The sequence below is a fragment of the Oncorhynchus mykiss genome, chromosome 18 (assembly GCF_013265735.2).
Source record: "Oncorhynchus mykiss isolate Arlee chromosome 18, USDA_OmykA_1.1, whole genome shotgun sequence".
NCBI classification, from domain to species: Eukaryota; Metazoa; Chordata; class Actinopteri; order Salmoniformes; family Salmonidae; genus Oncorhynchus; species Oncorhynchus mykiss.
The window spans coordinates 10,212,666-10,231,854 of record NC_048582.1 but is presented as its reverse complement, the minus strand read 5'-3'; the positions used below and the strand labels follow the sequence as shown (position 1 = coordinate 10,231,854).

The 19,189-nt window shown below is 44.2% G+C and overlaps 1 protein-coding gene across 1 annotated transcript in view; it reads left to right on the top strand.

Moving 5' to 3' along the window:
- Positions 1-1,973: 1,973 nt before the first annotated feature.
- The window catches only part of LOC110516308 (Krueppel-like factor 7), a 54,391-nt gene continuing 37,175 nt past the window's right edge, over positions 1,974-19,189 (top strand). Inside the window, exon 1 of the mRNA XM_036951774.1 lies at positions 1,974-2,434. Coding sequence (XP_036807669.1) covers positions 2,333-2,434 — 102 coding nt within the window. The 5' untranslated portion in view covers positions 1,974-2,332. The remainder of the gene's footprint in view (positions 2,435-19,189) is intronic.

The following is a 19,189-nucleotide window of genomic DNA, read 5'->3' as shown; positions in this document are numbered from 1 at the left end:
ACTGTTCAGAGGAGACTGTGTGAATCAGGCCTTCATGGTCGAATTGCTGCAAAGAAACCACTACTAAAGGACACCAATAAGAAGAAGCGACGTGATTGGGCCAAGAAACATGAGCAATGGACATTAGACCGGTGGAAATCTGTCCTTTGGTCTGGAGTCCAAATTTGAGATTTTTTTGTTTCAACCGCCGTGTCTTTGTGAGACGTGGTGTGGGTGAACGGATGATCTCCACGTGTATTTCCCACCATAAAGCATGAAGGAGGAGGTGTGATGGTGTGGGGGTGCTTTGCTGGTGACACTGTCTGTGATTTATTTAGAATTCCAGGCACACTTAACCAGCATGGCTACCACAGCATTCTGCAGCAATACACCATCCCATCTGGTTTGGGCTTACTGGGACTATCATTTGTTTTTCAACAGGACAATGACCCAACACACCTCCAGGCTGTGTAAGGGCTATTTTACCAAGAAGGAGAGTGATGGAGTGCTGCATCAGATGACCTAGCCTCCACAATCACCCGACCTCAACCCAATTGAGAAGGTTTGGGATGAGTTGGACAGCAGAATGAAGGAAAAGCAGCCAACAAGTGCTCAGCACATGACTGTTGGAAAAGCATTTCAGGTGAAGCTGGTTGAGAGAATGTGCAAAGCTGTCATCAAGGCAAAGGGTGGCTAAAATGTATTTTGATAACACATGATTCAATATGTGTTATTTCATAGTTTTGATGTCTTCACTATTATTCTACAATGTAGAAAATAGTCAAAATAAAGAAAACCCCCTGGATGAGTAGGTGTGTCCAAACTTTTGATTGGTACTGTATGTTTGTATTACGGTGTCCATATTAGGGCAGCCTCAGTCTCAGCAGGACTTTTAAGATGCCAACAATCTTGTCTACATAGACTAAGAAAATGTAGGGTCTGGGGATGAAAGGTTGAGTTCATTCTCACATGGGGAGTCTTCCTTCACGTCCTCTTTCAGAAGAGGTCGTAGTGACAAGCACCCCTAACACACAATGGTAGTCTATTGTCAAACGAGAGTTATGTTCCATTCACAAACTTTGAGGCGTATTCCAACAACTTCATTGCACTGAAGAATACTGTTATATACACTATATCCTGTTTACCTCACATAATGGGCCTTGTGTAAATTGGTGACCCCAAATGAGAAAGACACAGGGTATATCCTACATGTACTGCTACATGTTGGTTCCTTCAACAAACTCTCACAGTCTCACGTCACAATTAGACTTTCATCATTTTGAAGTTGTTCCAAACGCACAATGTTGAAGTGGTTAAGGTTAGACATGAACTTTGAATGATTAAGGGTAAAGGTTTGAGGTAGGCTTAAAACAAAAATCTCAAAAATAACTTTCTATCATTGGATTCGAACATGCAACCTGTTGCACTAGAGGGAGGTTAGTCATTAACTCCAAATGGTTAACGTAAGGGTTAAGGTTTGGGACAGGCTTAAAACAAAAGTCTCAAAAATTACTTTTATCACTGGGTTCAACTTTCTGCAACAGTAGCGGATGCTTACACCCCCATTCACCATCCCCAACACCCAAACAAAACGAAACCTACTTAAAAGGTAACAGCGCTCACAATTGCCCCTAGTGGCCTTTTCACGTCATTTCCGGACTTCCTCAGACATGGATGGATGTCGAATACTGACTTGTATCACGGGTGACCTGGTACCTTCAAAGCAACTCCAAGGTCTGTGTTTGTCTTTCTAAATTCTTTGGTCTACTACTTTAGTCACACGTAGAGTATATGGTTAATGTGTAGGCCTATAACCGAGAGCCTATTGTGGTCCAATGATTTGCATATCTCCTCCTCTTACACACCTTAACCTGTCAAATCGCCCCTTTGGCGGGATCGTCAAAGCCATTTACCTTATATAGCCACGCACGAAGTTGATTGACAGTATGTACACGCCCCTCCACTCGCTACTCTCCTCCCCGTTTGTCTTGCGATGCCTGTAGCCTACTACCATCCTGCCCGAACATTTTCCTACGGAAGCGGAGCGCTGGGGAAAAGCCTAGTGGGGATGAGCAAGGTTACTACCTAGCAATATCCTACGGATACACATGGAGCCTCCATCATCTCTGCAAGTTTGCGTTTATCACCAAGTCTAAACTCGTTCATTAGAGTCTCCAGCAAATAGTGAAACTATATATTTCCTTCTTTCGGATCTGTTTATGTTTCTTTCTATGCATTATATTTCCTGAAAGGACTGGCATGAACGTGGATTTTGACATTTGATTAGGCGCAGCCGGATTCCTTTTTTTCGTGGAACAGTCTCCTTTCTGCGCTCCGCATACAGAGCATCACCATGGACGTTTTGGCGAATCACGGTATTTTTCAGGAACTCCAGCTCGTGCATGACACCGGCTACTTCTCTGCGATGCCTTCGCTGGAGGAGAACTGGCAGCAGGTGACTATAGAGTTTCGATCGTTAGCTATATTAATCGTTAAGTGTAGCTATATTGCTGATGGTGGTTTGGCAAAGCCACCGAAGTGCGCCCGAATCACTGACATAGGCGTCAACTTTCCTCCAATATCTTGCATCACAAGTTCAGAGAGAGAGGTACTATAGCCTAAATATAATAGTAACTTGTCAAATAGATGAGTTTATGAAAGGAAACCGCTGCGCTATTGCAATTAAATCTTCATACTAGGCAAATAAATCTGCACGATGTATTGTTACGGTATTGTTAAGAATATTACCCTGTGTGATTAACTTGAAGCATGTAGTCTAATTAACAGTGTCGCAATGTAAACTTGTACTAAGTATGATTGTGTTATGATATTAGATCATACCAGCGGAGTGCTGTTCTGTGTTGAGCCGAGCGCAGGTTGTTATTCGCTGCCGCTAATGTATCCTTCACCCGTGCGCATGGTCTCAGCTGTCAACAGCAATTAGGGAAAAGCGGTCATAATTTCGACAGGGATGATGTAGATCTCTGAATAATAAAACCAGTGCTTTGTACATAAATAATACATCTGCTTCCGTCGGATTACTTGTTTTGAAACCCTCGGCGGCATGAGGCGAGGAGGTTCCCCATTCAAATGCATAATGTATTAACGCAGATGTATAGGGTTGCCGTTCGAGATAAGCAAGTGGTCTTTTTACAAGATGCTGTGGAAATGGGGAATAGGAAGAGGGGGATTATAATGGGGGAATGATGTGGTCCAGGAGTCAAGCCTCGAGGTTTCCGAGTCACATTGTGTCATAGTTTTTATAAGCACAGGCTCTATGGTGAAATGTCACGCCGGGGGACACATGGTGAAACCAACCTACTCTCCGTAGGGCCGCAGGCGTTATTCAACTCTGGTCTGCTGGGAAGTAAACTGTTTCACTTACTATGCAAGAAAGACAACATATACACGTTCAGTTTTCTCTGTATGCATAAAGTCTCGATGTTTCTTGTTTTTCGCGGTGCGTGTAAAGGCATTTAAAGAACCACGCGGTTTCCATGCAGCATGCCATCCACCTGCGCTGATGGAAGCAGTTTTGGATGATCGATTTCGCCACCAGCATCGCTGAGCTGCAGACAACAGCAGTGCGTGGTCATTTGATGCCGGCTACTTGTGCCAGTAGAGTTATTGTGTGTAAATGAAGGCTAGTGGTCCATGACCATGGCTTTACCCTCTCTAGTCACCTTCTTAATTGGCTTCCTGCTGTCAGCCACTCAAACATCCAGACTTAACTCAAGATCACTGTCCAATCACACACCAGATATTACTGCAGGCATTTGAAACACTATGTAACCATTGATAAATGTCATGTTATTGTATTACTGACATGGCTCTGGCCTGGTCTGGAGAATACAACCTGTCATTAATCTGGTAGAATCCTGGTCTGGAGAATACAACCTGTCATTAATCTGGTAGAATCCTGGTCTGGAGAATACAACCTGTCATCAATCTGAATCCTGGTCTGGAGAATACAACCTGTCATTAATCTGGTAGAATCCTGGTCTGGAGAATACAACCTGTCATCAATCTGAATCCTGGTCTGGAGAATACAACCTGTCATCAATCTGGTAGAATCCTGGTCTGGAGAATACAACCTGTCATTAATCTGGTAGAATCCTGGTCTGGAGAATACAACCTGTCATCAATCTGGTAGAATCCTGGTCTGGAGAATACAACCTGTCATCAATCTGGTAGAATCCTGGTCTGGAGAATACAACCTGTCATCAATCTGGTAGAATCCTGGTCTGGAGAATACAACCTGTCATCAATCTGAATCCTGGCCTGGAGAATACAACCTGTCATCAATCTGGTAGAATCCTGGTCTGGAGAATAAAACCTGTCATCAATCTGGTAGAATCCTGGTCTGGAGAATACAACCTGTCATCAATCTGAATCCTGGCCTGGAGAATACAACCTGTCATCAATCTGGGAGAATCCTGGTCTGGAGAATACAACCTGTCATCAATCTGGTAGAATCCTGGTCTGGAGAATAAAACCTGTCATCAATCTGGTAGAATCCTGGTCTGGAGAATACAACCTGTCATCAATCTGGTAGAATCCTGGTCTGGAGAATACAACCTGTCATCAATCTGGTAGAATCCTGGTCTGGAGAATACAACCTGTCATCAATCTGGTAGAATCCTGGTCTGGAGAATACAACCTGTCATCAATCTGAATCCTGGTCTGGAGAATAAAACCTGTCATCAATCTGGTAGAATCCTGGCCTAGAGAATAAAACCTGTCATCAATCTGAATCCTGGTCTGGAGAATACAACCTGTCATCAATCTGGTAGAATCCTGGCCTAGAGAATAAAACCTGTCATCAATCTGAATCCTGGTCTGGAGAATAAAACCTGTCATCAATCTGGTAGAATCCTGGTCTGGAGAATAAAACCTGTCATCAATCTGGTAGAATCCTGGTCTGGAGAATACAACCTGTCATTAATCTGGTAGAATCCTGGTCTGGAGAATACAACCTGTCATCAATCTGGTAGAATCCTGGTCTGGAGAATACAACCTGTCATTAATCTGGTAGAATCCTGGTCTGGAGAATACAACCTGTCATCAATCTGGTAGAATCCTGGTCTGGAGAATACAACCTGTCATTAATCTGGTAGAATCCTGGTCTGGAGAATACAACCTGTCATCAATCTGGTAGAATCCTGGTCTGGAGAATACAACCTGTCATTAATCTGGTAGAATCCTGGTCTGGAGAATACAACCTGTCATTAATCTGGTAGAATCCTGGTCTGGAGAATACAACCTGTCATCAATCTGGTAGAATCCTGGTCTGGAGAATACAACCTGTCATCAATCTGGTAGAATCCTGGTCTGGAGAATACAACCTGTCATCAATCTGAATCCTGGTCTGGAGAATACAACCTGTCATCAATCTGGTAGAATCCTGGTCTGGAGAATACAACCTGTCATCAATCTGGTAGAATCCTGGTCTGGAGAATACAACCTGTCATCAATCTGGTAGAATCCTGGTCTGGAGAATACAACCTGTCATCAATCTGGTAGAATGAGTGTTAAATCCAGGCTGACATAGGCCTGGTGTAGTTTCAAAATGTTGTACTCTAGAGACACAGCCTATTGTACTTACAATGTATATGCTTGCAATATTTCCTAGATGTTTGTGTGAGTGAATGAAAAATGTCTCAAGGTCTGGAGTTGACATCCCCAGACCAGATAAGTCATTATAACAGACCTGTCTACCTGACGGCAGCCACTCAGGGACAAGCGACTGGCATTGTCCACCTCCATGGAGAAATATTGCCTGTATAAAACACATAAAACTCTGCCTGGCACATGGAACAATGTTGTCTTAATGCTGTGGCCCACAGTAGACATGTGATGCTTTAAGTGATGCTGTGATAGAACCTTGGTTTTAAAGGGCACCACTGGCATTGTGGTGGTGTTCCCTCCTCCCTGTCTACAGGGCATAAATCAGGTGGTTTTGGCATCAGCTGCTAGGCCTACACGAGGTGAGACTGCCCGACCATAGACCATGAATAGGACGTGCAATACAATACACAGATTCAGCACCCAACCATAACCTGAATAGGAGCACATTGCCTATTTTGTCACATGACTGACTGACCAGCTGTCTTGATAGAATTTGTAGAGTGTTTTGTTATTCCCTGTCTACCCAGTTGGTAGATGTAGAATTATCACTGGCCACATCACATGGACCTCATGGCTACACTGTAATACTACAGCCACAACACAAGAGCTGGCTGACATTGACCTACAGACAGTCTGTCTGCCCTCCAACACACTCACTTTGTCCTTCAGGGTTCACTCACAATAAGGGATGTCTAGTCAGTACTCAGGCAACATGGCCGAATATCACTCTACTGTATCAGAGATGTGCTTGGTTTCTAAATGTAGTGAAAGGGATATAGCATGTCTTTATAGAGGAGCTGTGTGTGTGTGTGCATGTGTGTGGAGATCTCCAGCAACCTGGCAGGTAGCAGTGGTGGTTGATGATAAAGAGAGGAAGGAGGGAGGGAGAGAGAGAGCAAGAGGAGAGGAGATGAGGAGAGGGCAGGAGAAGAAAGCGGAGAGGAGAGGAGAAACGAGAAGAGAACAGGAGAGGAGAGGAGAAGAGAGGAGAGGATGGGAGAAGAGAGGGAGAGAGAGTAGAAGAAAGAGGAGTGAGGATAGGAAAAGAGGGTAGGAGAATAAAGCAGAGAGGAGAGGAGACAAGAGGAGAGGAGAGGAGAGGGTAGAAATGAGAGGAGAAACAAGAAGAGAACAGGACAGGAGAGGAGGAGGGGATAGGAGAGAGTAGAAGCAAGGAGAGAGAGTAGAGGCAAGAAGAGGAGAGAAGGGAAAAGGTAGAGAGGAAAAATGAGAAGAGGAAAGGAGAGGAGAGAAGACAAGAGGGGAGGAGAGGACTGGAGAGGAGAGGAGGAGAGAGGAGTAGGAGGAGAGGGAGTACAGGCAAGGAGGAGAGGAGAGGAGGAAAGTAGAAGCAAGGAGATGAGGAGAGAGAGTAGAGGCAAGAAGAGGCTGGGAGAGGAGAGAAGGAAAGGAGAGAAGAGGAGAGGAGGACAGTGAGATAAAGGAGAGAAGTGCCAAGCATGCACATTTGCTACTGCAGGGTTTCACATTTCACAGTCCACTGGGCCAAGCCTGCAGGAGCAGATAGATGTAGAGATGTAGAGATATAGAGATATAGAGAGTCAAAGAAAAAGAAAAGCATGAAGAGACAGACATGGAGCTGGACTGACTGACCGGCTTTCCCTTTGACTGACCAGGGAATCTGCCCCGGAGTGTCTCTTGTGTTATCCTGACCCTGTCTGCAGCCAGCCGGCTGCGTGCGTGAGTGAGTGTGTGTTGTAATCCTCAGTAGGGCCCCAGCTGCTTTCTCATAGCATGCAGACTGGAGGAGGAGAGCACTTACACTCTCCCTCTCTCCCTCCTTCCCTCTCTCCTTCTCTCCTTCCCTCCCTCCCTCCGTCTCTCCCTCTCTCCTTCCCTTCCTCCTTTTCTCCCTCCTTCCCACCTCCTTAGCTCGTTCATATGAAATGAAGAATCAACTCCCAATGGGATTGTCAGACGGCAGCACTCTGGTTAGTGTGTAAGAGGACGTGTACGCACACACATAAACACACAAAAACGCAAACACAAAAAAACACACACACACACAAACACACACACAAAAACACACACTTGTGTGAGGACATGACCTCTGAGACTGTGTTTCTGATAAGCTCCAGTGTGTTGTGAGTGCATGTTCTGTATGGGGAGATACAGGATATATCTAGCTTATTCTATTTCTGTCTTCACCACCAAGCCAGCAGTCCTCTCTAGCTTATTCTATATCTGCCTTCACCACCAAGCCTGCAGTCCTCTCTAGCTTATTCTATTTCTGTCTTCACCACCAAGCCAGCAGTCCTCTCTAGCTTATTCTATTTCTGTCTTCACCACCAAGCCTGCAGTCCTCTCTAGCTTATTCTATTTCTGTCTTCACCACCAAGCCTGCAGTCCTCTCTAGCTTATTCTATGTCTGCCTTCACCACCAAGCCTGCAGTCCTCTCTAGAATGGCCATGTTTCCTTGCTGATGCTGATTGTTTACTGGTATAGGAGCAGTCTTCAATTCAGCCGTTCACTTATGGAGGGATTCATTCAATTCAATTCTAGTATTTTTCCATACATTTTTCCTTCATTTCTCAATTCGTAGTGAGAAAACCCTGAAATATTGTCAGACGTGCAGTAACTTGTATGATAAATCACTATCGTCATCTGATATGATGCAGATCTCTACATTTCAAAGTAATGAAGTGACGTAATAGCAATTCTATGAATCCACCTCAAAGGAATCGGACAGAAGAAAGAGGTTGGTGAGCAAAGCTTTGTCCCAGGAATCCAATAGATCATCAGCATGTGGAGGAGAGGACAGAGATTGTCCTGAGATGACATCACTCATGACACACTCTTTATGAAAGGAGCTTCATGTGGTTGAGCGTCATTTCTCAGGAGGGCGTTACGCAGCGCTCAGGAGACACTATCTTATGACTGAGCGTCATTTCTCAGGAGGGTGTTACGCAGCGCTCAGGAGACACTATCTTATGACTGAGCGTCATTTCTCAGGAGGGCGTTACGCAGCGCTCAGGAGACACTATCTTATGACTGAGCGTCATTTCTCAGGAGGGCGTTACGCAGCGCTCAGGAGACACTATCTTATGACTGAGCGTCATTTCTCAGGAGGGCGTTACGCAGCGCTCAGGAGACACTATCTTATGACTGAGCGTCATTTCTCAGGAGGGCGTTACGCAGCGCTCAGGAGACACTATCTTATGGTTGAGCGTCATTTCTCAGGAGGGCGTTACGCAGCGCTCAGGAGACACTATCTTATGGTTGAGCGTCATTTCTCAGGAGGGCGTTACGCAGCGCTCAGGAGACACTATCTTATGACTGAGCGTCATTTCTCAGGAGGGTGTTACGCAGCGCTCAGGAGACACTATCTTATGACTGAGCGTCATTTCTCAGGAGGGCGTTACGCAGCGCTCAGGAGACACTATCTTATGACTGAGCGTCATTTCTCAGGAGGGCGTTACGCAGCGCTCAGGAGACACTATCTTATGACTGAGCGGCCATTTCTTAGAAAACAGGAGGACAGAATTCAAGAGGAAATAGGCTTTGGTGACCTGGAGCAGAATAAAATAAGAATTTCCATCTCAGATGGACTAATGAAGTTCTATTCTACAGATGGACTAATGAAGTTCTATTCTAGTTGCTGTATCTAAGTCTAATACAGTTATATTCTAGTTGCTGTATCTAAGTCTAATACAGTTCTATTCTAGTTGCTGTATCTAAGTCTAATACAGTTATATTCTAGTTGCTGTATCTAAATCTAATACAGTTATATTCTAGTTGCTGTATCTAAGTCTAATACAGTTCTATTCTAGTTGTTGTATCTAAGTCTAATACAGTTATATTCTAGTTGCTGTATCTAAGTCTAATAGAGTTCTATTCTAGTTGCTGTATCTAAATCTAATACAGTTATATTCTAGTTGTTGTATCTAAATCTAATACAGTTATATTCTAGTTGTTGTATCTAAGTCTAATACAGTTATATTCTAGTTGTTGTATCTAAGTCTAATACAGTTATATTCTAGTTGCTGTATCTAAGTCTAATACAGTTATTCTAGTTGCTGTATCTAAGTCTAATACAGTTCTATTCTAGTTGTTGTATCTAAGTCTAATAGAGTTATATTATATTCTAGTTGCTGTATCTAAGTCTAATACAGTTATATTCTAGTTGCTGTATCTAAGTCTAATACAGTTCTATTCTAGTTGCTGTATCTAAGTCTAATACAGTTATTCTAGTTGTTGTATCTAAATCTAATACAGTTCTATTCTAGTTGTTGTATCTAAGTCTAATACAGTTCTATTCTAGTTGTTGTATCTAAGTCTAATACAGTTATATTCTAGTTGCTGTATCTAAGTCTAATACAGTTATTCTAGTTGCTGTATCTAAGTCTAATACAGTTCTATTCTAGTTGTTGTATCTAAGTCAAATACAGTTCTATTCTAGTTGCTGTATCTAAGTCTAATACAGTTCTATTCTAGTTGTTGTATCTAAGTCTAATAGAGTTCTATTCTAGTTGCTGTATCTAAGTCTAATACAGTTCTATTCTAGTTGTTGTATCTAAATCTAATACAGTTATATTCTAGTTGTTGTATCTAAGTCTAATAGAGTTCTATTCTAGTTGCTGTATCTAAGTCTAATACAGTTCTATTCTAGTTGTTGTATCTAAGTCTAATAGAGTTCTATTCTAGTTGCTGTATCTAAGTCTAATACAGTTATATTCTATTCTAGTTGCTGTATCTAAGTCTAATACAGTTCTATTCTAGTTGCTGTATCTAAGTCTAATACAGTTATATTATATTCTAGTTGCTGTATCTAAGTCTAATACAGTTCTATTCTAGTTGTTGTATCTAAGTCTAATAGAGTTCTATTCTAGTTGCAGTATCTAAGTCTAATACAGTTCTATTCTAGTTGTTGTATCTAAGTCTAATAGAGTTCTATTCTAGTTGCTGTATCTAAGTCTAATACAGTTATATTCTATTCTAGTTGCTGTATCTAAGTCTAATACAGTTCTATTCTAGTTGCTGTATCTAAGTCTAATACAGTTATATATTCTGTTCTAGTTGCTGTAGCTAACTCTTGTATCATCGTCGTCAGACACTTGCATGACAATGAATTGACAGAGAGGAGCTGGCTAAACCTAACACAGACTGGACCACTAGGCTAATCTAATGTATATAAACTAACACAGACTGGACCACCAGGCTAATCTAATGTATATAAACTAACATAGACTGGACCACCAGGCTAATCTAATGTATATAAACTAACACAGACTGGACCACCAGGCTAATATAATGTATATAAACTAACACAGACTGGACCACCAGGCTAATATAATGTATATAAACTAACACAGACTGGACCACCAGGCTAATATAATGTCTATAAACTAACACAGACTGGACCACCAGGCTAATCTAATGTATATAAACTAACATAGACTGGACCACCAGGCTAATATAATGTCTATAAACTAACACAAACTGGACCACCAGGCTAATCTAATGTATATAAACTAACACAGACTGGACCACTAGGCTAATATAATGTATATAAACTAACACAGACTGGACCACCAGGCTAATCTAATGTCTATAAACTAACATAGACTGGACCACCAGGCTAATCTAATGTATATACACTAACACAGACTGGACCACCAGGCTAATCTAATGTCTATAAACTAACACAGACTGGACCACCAGGCTAATCTAATGTCTATAAACTAACAGACTGGACCACTAGGCTAATCTAATGTCTATAAACTAACATAGACTGGACCACCAGGCTAATCTAATGTATATAAACTAACATAGACTGGACCACCAGGCTAATCTAATGTATATAAACTAACACAGACTGGACCACCAGGCTAATCTAATGTCTATAAACTAACATAGACTGGACCACCAGGCTAATCTAATGTATATAAACTAACACAGACTGGACCACCAGGCTAATCTACTGTCTATAAACTAACACAGACTGGACCACCAGGCTAATCTAATGTATATAAACTAACACAGACTGGACCACCAGGCTAATCTAATGTCTATAAACTAACACAGACTGGACCACCAGGCTAATCTAATGTCTATAAACTAACACAGACTGGACCACCAGGCTAATCTAATGTCTATAAACTAACACAGACTGGACCACCAGGCTAATCTAATGTATATAAACTAACACAGACTGGACCACCAGGCTAATCTAATGTCTATAAACTAACATAGACTGGACCACCAGGCTAATCTAATGTATATAAACTAACATAGACTGGACCACCAGGCTAATCTAACGTATCTAATACTGAACAATAGAGTTCAAGGTGCAATTCAGACCAGATACAAAGACTGACAGCAAGGAGATTCTTAATGAGATTCCTATTGCACTGTCAGGGAGAAAAATGACATGCATACAAGCATTAGAAGGCTGTTGCCAAAAGCAAGCCCTCATTATTCAACTGGCATTCAAGCACTCCACTGTGAATCACTTCATAATCATCATTTTGTGTGTGTCTGTCTGTGTCACCCTCTGACCTCAGAACACATCTTTTAAGTGATCGGACCACAATGCACTCTGCCTGCTCCTCCAAGAGGTGAGCTCGTCATTCAACAAGCGAGAAGATGATTGCGAGTGATGGGTGGGTGATGCATTGAAAAGGAGTCGACGGAGAGGTGGAGTGTTGATGAAGTAAAGAAGAGGATGGAAGGAGGAGACAATGCGTTCATTTGTCTGGCTCGTCTCATTCAGAGGAGTGACTGTCACGTCAGTAGCACCCTCTTGGAGAGACGATGAGAGGAGAGGGGGGAAGAGGGGATGAGGAGGAGGAGGAGGAGAAAAGGGGAGGGAAAGCACATCTTTATGTATGGATTCTGTCATCTCCGCGCTGGACGAGCACGTCGAGCATATCTGGCAACCCTGCCCTGGGGGGATTTGATTAACAGTGGGGAGAGGGAGCCAGTCATTTATTCTCACACCAGACTCACACATGGCCAGGCAATGACTTTCACATCATTTGAGTGGAGATGGGAAGCTGTTACAGTGCTTTAGAGTGATCCGACATGCCTCGTCGCAATTCATCCTGACATTGCAACCAGAGCGAGAGAGAGGGCTCAGACATTTCCGACATGTCCTTAAAATTTGGCATTTTGGCAATTCTTATATCCTCTCTCGGTCTCAGTCTGTCTTCCTGCCTGTCTGTCTTCCTGCCTGCCTGTCTGACTGCCTGTCTCTGTTTCGTTCTCTCTCCCTGTCTGTCTCTCACACTCAGCATCGGTGAGGAACTGGAAGACTGAGAAGGTTCATCATTGTTGTTATCTAAGACCATGGAGTTTTGTTCCAACTGAACACAGTGTACCAAGGATACATGGTACTTTACTTGTCTGCCCTATTCTTCTATAACCTTTTACCCCAGACAAACGTCAGTGGAAGGTGTCCTAGCATGCCAAATCAATGATCAACCGCTGTTGACAACCAAACATAAAATCAACCTCAGATCTCTCTAGTCTAGCAACACCTGTTGCTAAGCAGCCGGCACCGAGCACCAGGCAGGCTTAGGATCATTTGTTTGTTTAGTCTGGAACAATAATCCCACCTACCCATGGAACATCGAGGTCTAGAGAAGGGAGATGTCAAATCTGTTTTCTCCATCCTCGTTTATTCCATTCCTCACCTTTCTGGTAAAGTGGATTGGAGGAGAGGATCCCAGGACCCTGCCCTCTGCGACCTCCTCCTATGCTCTTTGAGAGAGAGGAGAGGAATGGAGGAAACAAGGACGGAGGAAGCAAGGATTGACATCCAGTAACAGCCAAAGAGTCCTTTACTGTGACGTGGAAGGAGAGAGTTAAACAGTAGTGCACTTTAGATCAGAAGTAGTGCACTTTAGATCAGAAGTAGTGCACTAGATATGAAAAAGGATGCCCTTTCAGATTCCCCCAGAGACAGAATGGGGAAGCCTTACAGACAGGAACATAGTGCAGGATAAACGTCTGTGGCTTATGCACGGTTCAGCCTCTGTCATATTGGTAGTTACCCATGGATGACGGTGAGGGAGATTGGGATATAGAGTTACCCATGGATGATGGTGAGGGAGATTGGGATATAGAGTTACCCATGGATGAGGGAGATTGGGATATAGAGTTACCCATGGATGACAGTGAGGGAGATTGGGATATAGAGTTACGCATTGTTGACGGTGAGGGAGATTGGGATATAGAGTTACGCATTGTTGACGGTGAGGGAGATTGGGATATAGAGTTACCCATGGATGAGGGAGATTGGGATATAGAGTTACCCATGGATGAGGGAGATTGGGATATAGAGTTACCCATGGATGATGGTGAGGGAGATTGGGATATAGAGTTACACATGGATGAGGGAGATTGGGATATAGAGTTACCCATGGATGACGGTGAGGGAGATTGGGATATAGAGTTACCCATGGATGATGGTGAGGGAGATTGGGATATAGAGTTACCCATGGATGACGGTGAGGGAGATTGGGATATAGAGTTACCCATTGATGATGGTGAGGGAGATTGGGATATAGAGTTACCCATGGATGACGGTGAGGGAGATTGGGATATAGAGTTACCCATTGATGATGGTGAGGGAGATTGGGATATAGAGTTACCCATGGATGAGGGAGATTGGGATATAGAGTTACCCATGGATGAGGGAGATTGGGATATAGAGTTACCCATGGATGAGGGAGATTGGCATATAGAGTTACCCATGGATGAGGGAGATTGGGATATAGAGTTACCCATTGATGATGGTGAGGGAGATTGGGATATAGAGTTACCCATTGATGATGGTGAGGGAGATTGGGATATAGAATTACCCATGGATGAGGGAGATTGGGATATAGAGTTACCCATGGATGAGGGCGATTGGGATATAGAGTTACCCATGGATGATGGTGAGGGAGATTGGGATGAATGAGAGAGTGAGGGACTGATCACATGAGAGAACAGTGCTGTAATGGGAACATGGAGGCATGTGGTTAGGTTCAGAATGTTAAGTGACCTTGGCTTCCTTTACTAAGAAGAGGTAGGATGCTGAAGATGTGGTGGTTTTGAGTTGCCCAATAAGAGGTGTGTGTGTGTGTGTGTGTGTGTGTGTGTGTGTGTGTGTGTGTGTGTGTGTGTGTGTGTGTGTGTGTGTGTGTGTGTGTGTGTGTCTCTCTTCAGCTCTGTGGCCCAATATGCAAACCCAGCGGTATTTCCATATGCTCTGAGTAATCATTTCCTCAGTTCCAACACGACCTGGCCGCTCTCCAGTCAGCCAGTGTGTGTCAGGACCTCGATGTAATGTCCTCCCCCCTCCCTCCCTCTGCTGTCTCTCACTCAGAGCAACGCAGGCTGCTGGCTGGACCCGGCTACTGGAATACAATATGCACCATCAGCTGTAGTGCATCAGTGGTGGTTAGGCTACGGCTATACTATAGACAGTAATGCCCAGGCTTTAGCTCAGAGGGCTAAGTTCAGACCTAGATTTGAACCCCGGTCAGTTACATTGTGGTTCACCACAATAGCAGCTACAGGCTAACTTTGCTGGGATTGGAGGAGAGGAGGGTGGCTGGTTTTACAGAAACTAATGCTAGGCTGCTGAACTGGCAGATGGTCTCTATTTAGTCTGGAGACTATCTTCTCCCTCAGTGATTTGATGAATCCTGGGGCAAGTCATTCCTCACGGTCTTCTTCTGACATCAGTGGCCTGGTTTTGATCAGTACTATTGGTCTGTCTCATTGCACTACCAGTATAGACCTATAGAAGGCCTATATTTGGCCAAAGAGGACCCCATTCAAGCAGTTGATCCTATTTACTGTAATCTTGTGACCCCAGTCCCTGTCCTGCAGCCATTTTAGAGCAAATGTATGTCTATGATGTTCTGTCTCCCAGGCAATATACAGTAGACTGCATCCCCCACCTCTCCCTGGCCCACTACTGTACACTCTTGGCCTAGATAGGCCATAAACACTTGGTTATAAAAAGGAGGAAATTAATTACCCAGTCAAACAAATGGCTTCGGTGTAACGTTGGGCGCCTCAGACAGTTCCAACAGGGGGAAGTTATTTGGGTCGCTAGATATTTTAGTCCCGGTGATGTTGCCGGGAATACCTTAGGGAACAGACTGGGTTTTATAAGAGAGACCATCAATAATTTTGGACTGTGTGTGTGTGTGTGTGTGTGTGTCTGTGTGTCTGGAGGGGGAGGCGGTGTGTGTGTGTCTGTGTGTCTGGAGGGAGAGGCGGTGTGTGTGTGTGAGAGAGAGAGAGTGAATGAGAGGGGGAGCTATAGCAAGGCAGTGATCTGTGTACATTATTACCTGTATGCTTCTACATGCCCTACTGTATAATGATGTGTTCTTGTCGTAGCCGGCTGGGACCACTCTGTCTATGAGGTTCAGTGGAGCAGGTCCCAGGTGTCTGCTGGGACCACTCTGTCTATGCAGGTCCCAGGTGTCTGCTGGGACCACTCTGTCTATGAGGTTCAGTAGAGCAGGTCCCATGTGTTCACTTAAATCGCAACTAGTCGTATTTATTTAAGCCTGAACTGGTGCAACCAGTGAACCCACAGCCAAGGGACTGTGGGCCGGTGTTTTCCTTCCAAACAGTCCCCCATAGCTCCAACCAACCAGGCAACATCAAGCACAACTCTGCACACAGTCCATTATGGGAAGCGTTCATTCAAACACTACCTCAAGCACATGTGACTGATCTCTGTGTGCAAAGTGAATGGCGCTCTCTCGGTGAGTGGTGAACAAACACAGGTAATACTAGCCCAGATATGGCTCGTAGAAAGGTGAGTTGGGGAAAGGTTGTGTTTGGGTTGAGATGAGATCGTGTGCTACATGACTAATGTGGGTAACAAAAGAACCATGAAAGAGTTGTTTTGTCTTGAGATGTGAACCTGTGGTTTAGATTGGATGGGGCTCTGGGACGGACTTTTCTACCTATATGATTGTATTAATGGATAGATCCAATCCAAATCAGATTGTATTTGTCACATGCGCCTGATACAGGTGTAGACCTTACCGTGAAACTCTTACAGACAAGCCCGTAACCAACTATGCAGTTCAAGAAATAGAGTTAAGAATATATTCACTAAATGAACTAAAGTAATAAAATAACAATAACGAGGCTAAATACAGAGTCAATGCGCGGGGGTACAGGTTAGTCGAGGTACTATGTACATGTAGGTGGGGGTAAAGTGACTATGCATAGATAATAAACAGCGAGTAGCACCAGTGTAAAAACAGGGGGGGGGGGGGGGGGGGGGGGGGTCAGGACGGTGCAGCTGTAGAAATTATCTTTATAATCTGGGGACCCATGCCAAATATTTGTTGTCTCCTGAGGGGGAAAAGGTTTTGTTGTGCCCTCTTCACGACTGTCTTGGTGTGTTTGGACCATGATAGTTTGTTGGTGATGTGGACACCAAGGGGCTTGAAACTCTCGACCCGCTCCACATACGGCCCTGTTGATGTTAATGGGGGTGTGTTCGGCCCTTCTTTTCCTGTAGTCCACAATCAGCTCCTTTGTCTTGCTCACGTTAAGGGAGAGGTTGTTGTTCTTGCGCCACACTGCCAGGTCTCTGACCTCCTCCCTACAGGCTGTCTCATCGCTGTCGGCGATCAGGCCTACTGTTGTGTCGTCAGCAAACTTAATGATGTTGTTGGAGTCGTGCTTGGCCACGCAGTCGTGGGTGAACAGGGAGTACAGGAGGGGACTAAGCACGCACCCCTGAGGGGCCCCTGTGTTGATGATCAGTGTGGCAGATGTGTTGTTGCCCTTATCAGATAAACTTCAGTCTCACCTTTCATACTATACTGCACTAATTTCCTTTTAAATGGGACCTGCCTGCCAAGCCTGAACCAATCAAATACGAACTTACAAAACAGGCTTCCAGGCCTGAACCAATCAAACACCGGCTTACAAAATAGACTTCCAAGCCTGAACCAATCAAATAGAGGCTTACAAAACCGAAATCCAGTCTCTTGTTTATTATTACAGTGTCTGACTCATACTATGCCCTTCGTCCATGTGACAGACAGCTCACGCGTGCACACACACACTCACTCACACAACACACACACACAGAAGCAAAAGTCTGGTTGTAGTGCTTCTATCTTCACTAAAAAGATACTCAATTATTAGGAAGAGGCTCGGCTATTAGGAAGAGGCTCGGCTATTAGGAAGAGGCTCGGCTATTAGGAAGAGGCTCGGCTATTAGGAAGAGGCTCGGCTATTAGGAAGAGGCTCGGCTATTAGGAAGAGGCTCGGCTATTAGGAAGAGGCTCGGCTATTAGGAAGAGGCTCTGTTATAAAAACAGGTTTAGTTATAGGAAATTGGGATTAAAGTGCTTGCACTCTGTTTCAGTATTTCACTGAGGAGGCAGACTCTGGGCAGAGAGGGGTGAGCAGGTTCAAGCAGAGTAGCGTGCTTCCTTCCACGGCACAGTCCTCAATCAGCACAGAACACTAAACAGGCTTTTCTTCCATTCTATCTCTGGAGGAAAGCCCACTGCAGTGGCAACAGAGAGGTATGTTGTTCAATATTTAAGCAGCTTGGCTAATCTGTGTTCCTGAGGTTTGTTTTAAAAGCGTTCCTGTGTGAATGAAGACGGGGGAGAACGACACATTATCTCTTTCTTCTGGCTCATACACCCTCCCAGTTAATTCTGGAGGAGGGAAGTTGCGCTCACACACACACACACACGTAAACAATTTAACCCCGTCACCTGAGGCCCTAGCAGGGTGTGGTTACCTGCTTTCGAAAAATCCCGCCTTTTTTCCCTATTGAACCTTAATTAACTTAATTGGAAGCATATCTCAATGCTGTAATCAGTGGTTGGTGGAGTTGACCCTCTTGACCCCTAGTTAACCTCAGTGGGGGCATATCTCCATGCTGTGGTTGGTGGTGTTGACCCTCTTGACCCCTAGTTAACCTCAGTGGGGGCGTATCTCAATGCTGTAATCGGTGGTTGGTGGAGTTCACCTTCTTGACCCCTAGTTAACCCCAATGGGGGCATATCTCAGTTATAATCAGTGGTTGGTGGAGTTGACCAAATGCCCCCACTGAGGTTAACTAGGGGTCAATATCTCAATGCTGTAATCAGTGGAGTTGACCCTCTTGACCCCTAGTTAACCTCAGTGGGGGCATTTGGTCAACTCCACCAACCACTGATTATAACTGAGATATGCCCCCACTGACGTTAACTGGGGGTCAAGAAGCTGAACTCCACCAACCACTGATTACAGCATTGAGATATGCCCCCACTGAGGTTAACTAGGGGTATATATATATCTCAATGCTGTAATCAGTGGAGATGACCCTCTTGACCCCTAGTGAACCTCAGTGGTTGGCAATGATCAGTCCCATGACTGGCTGTAAAATAACCTTTCACAACCGCTTTCTTCAAACGCTGCACATCTGTAGACATCACACCTCAGCCCTCACTACCAGACTGTGTTTGACCTTGGCAAATCGTTTACATGTTAGTCCTTTAGCAGATGCTCTTATCCAGAGCCACTTACAGGAGCAATCAGGGTTAAGTGCCTTGCACAAGGGCACATCTACAGATTTTTTAACTAGTC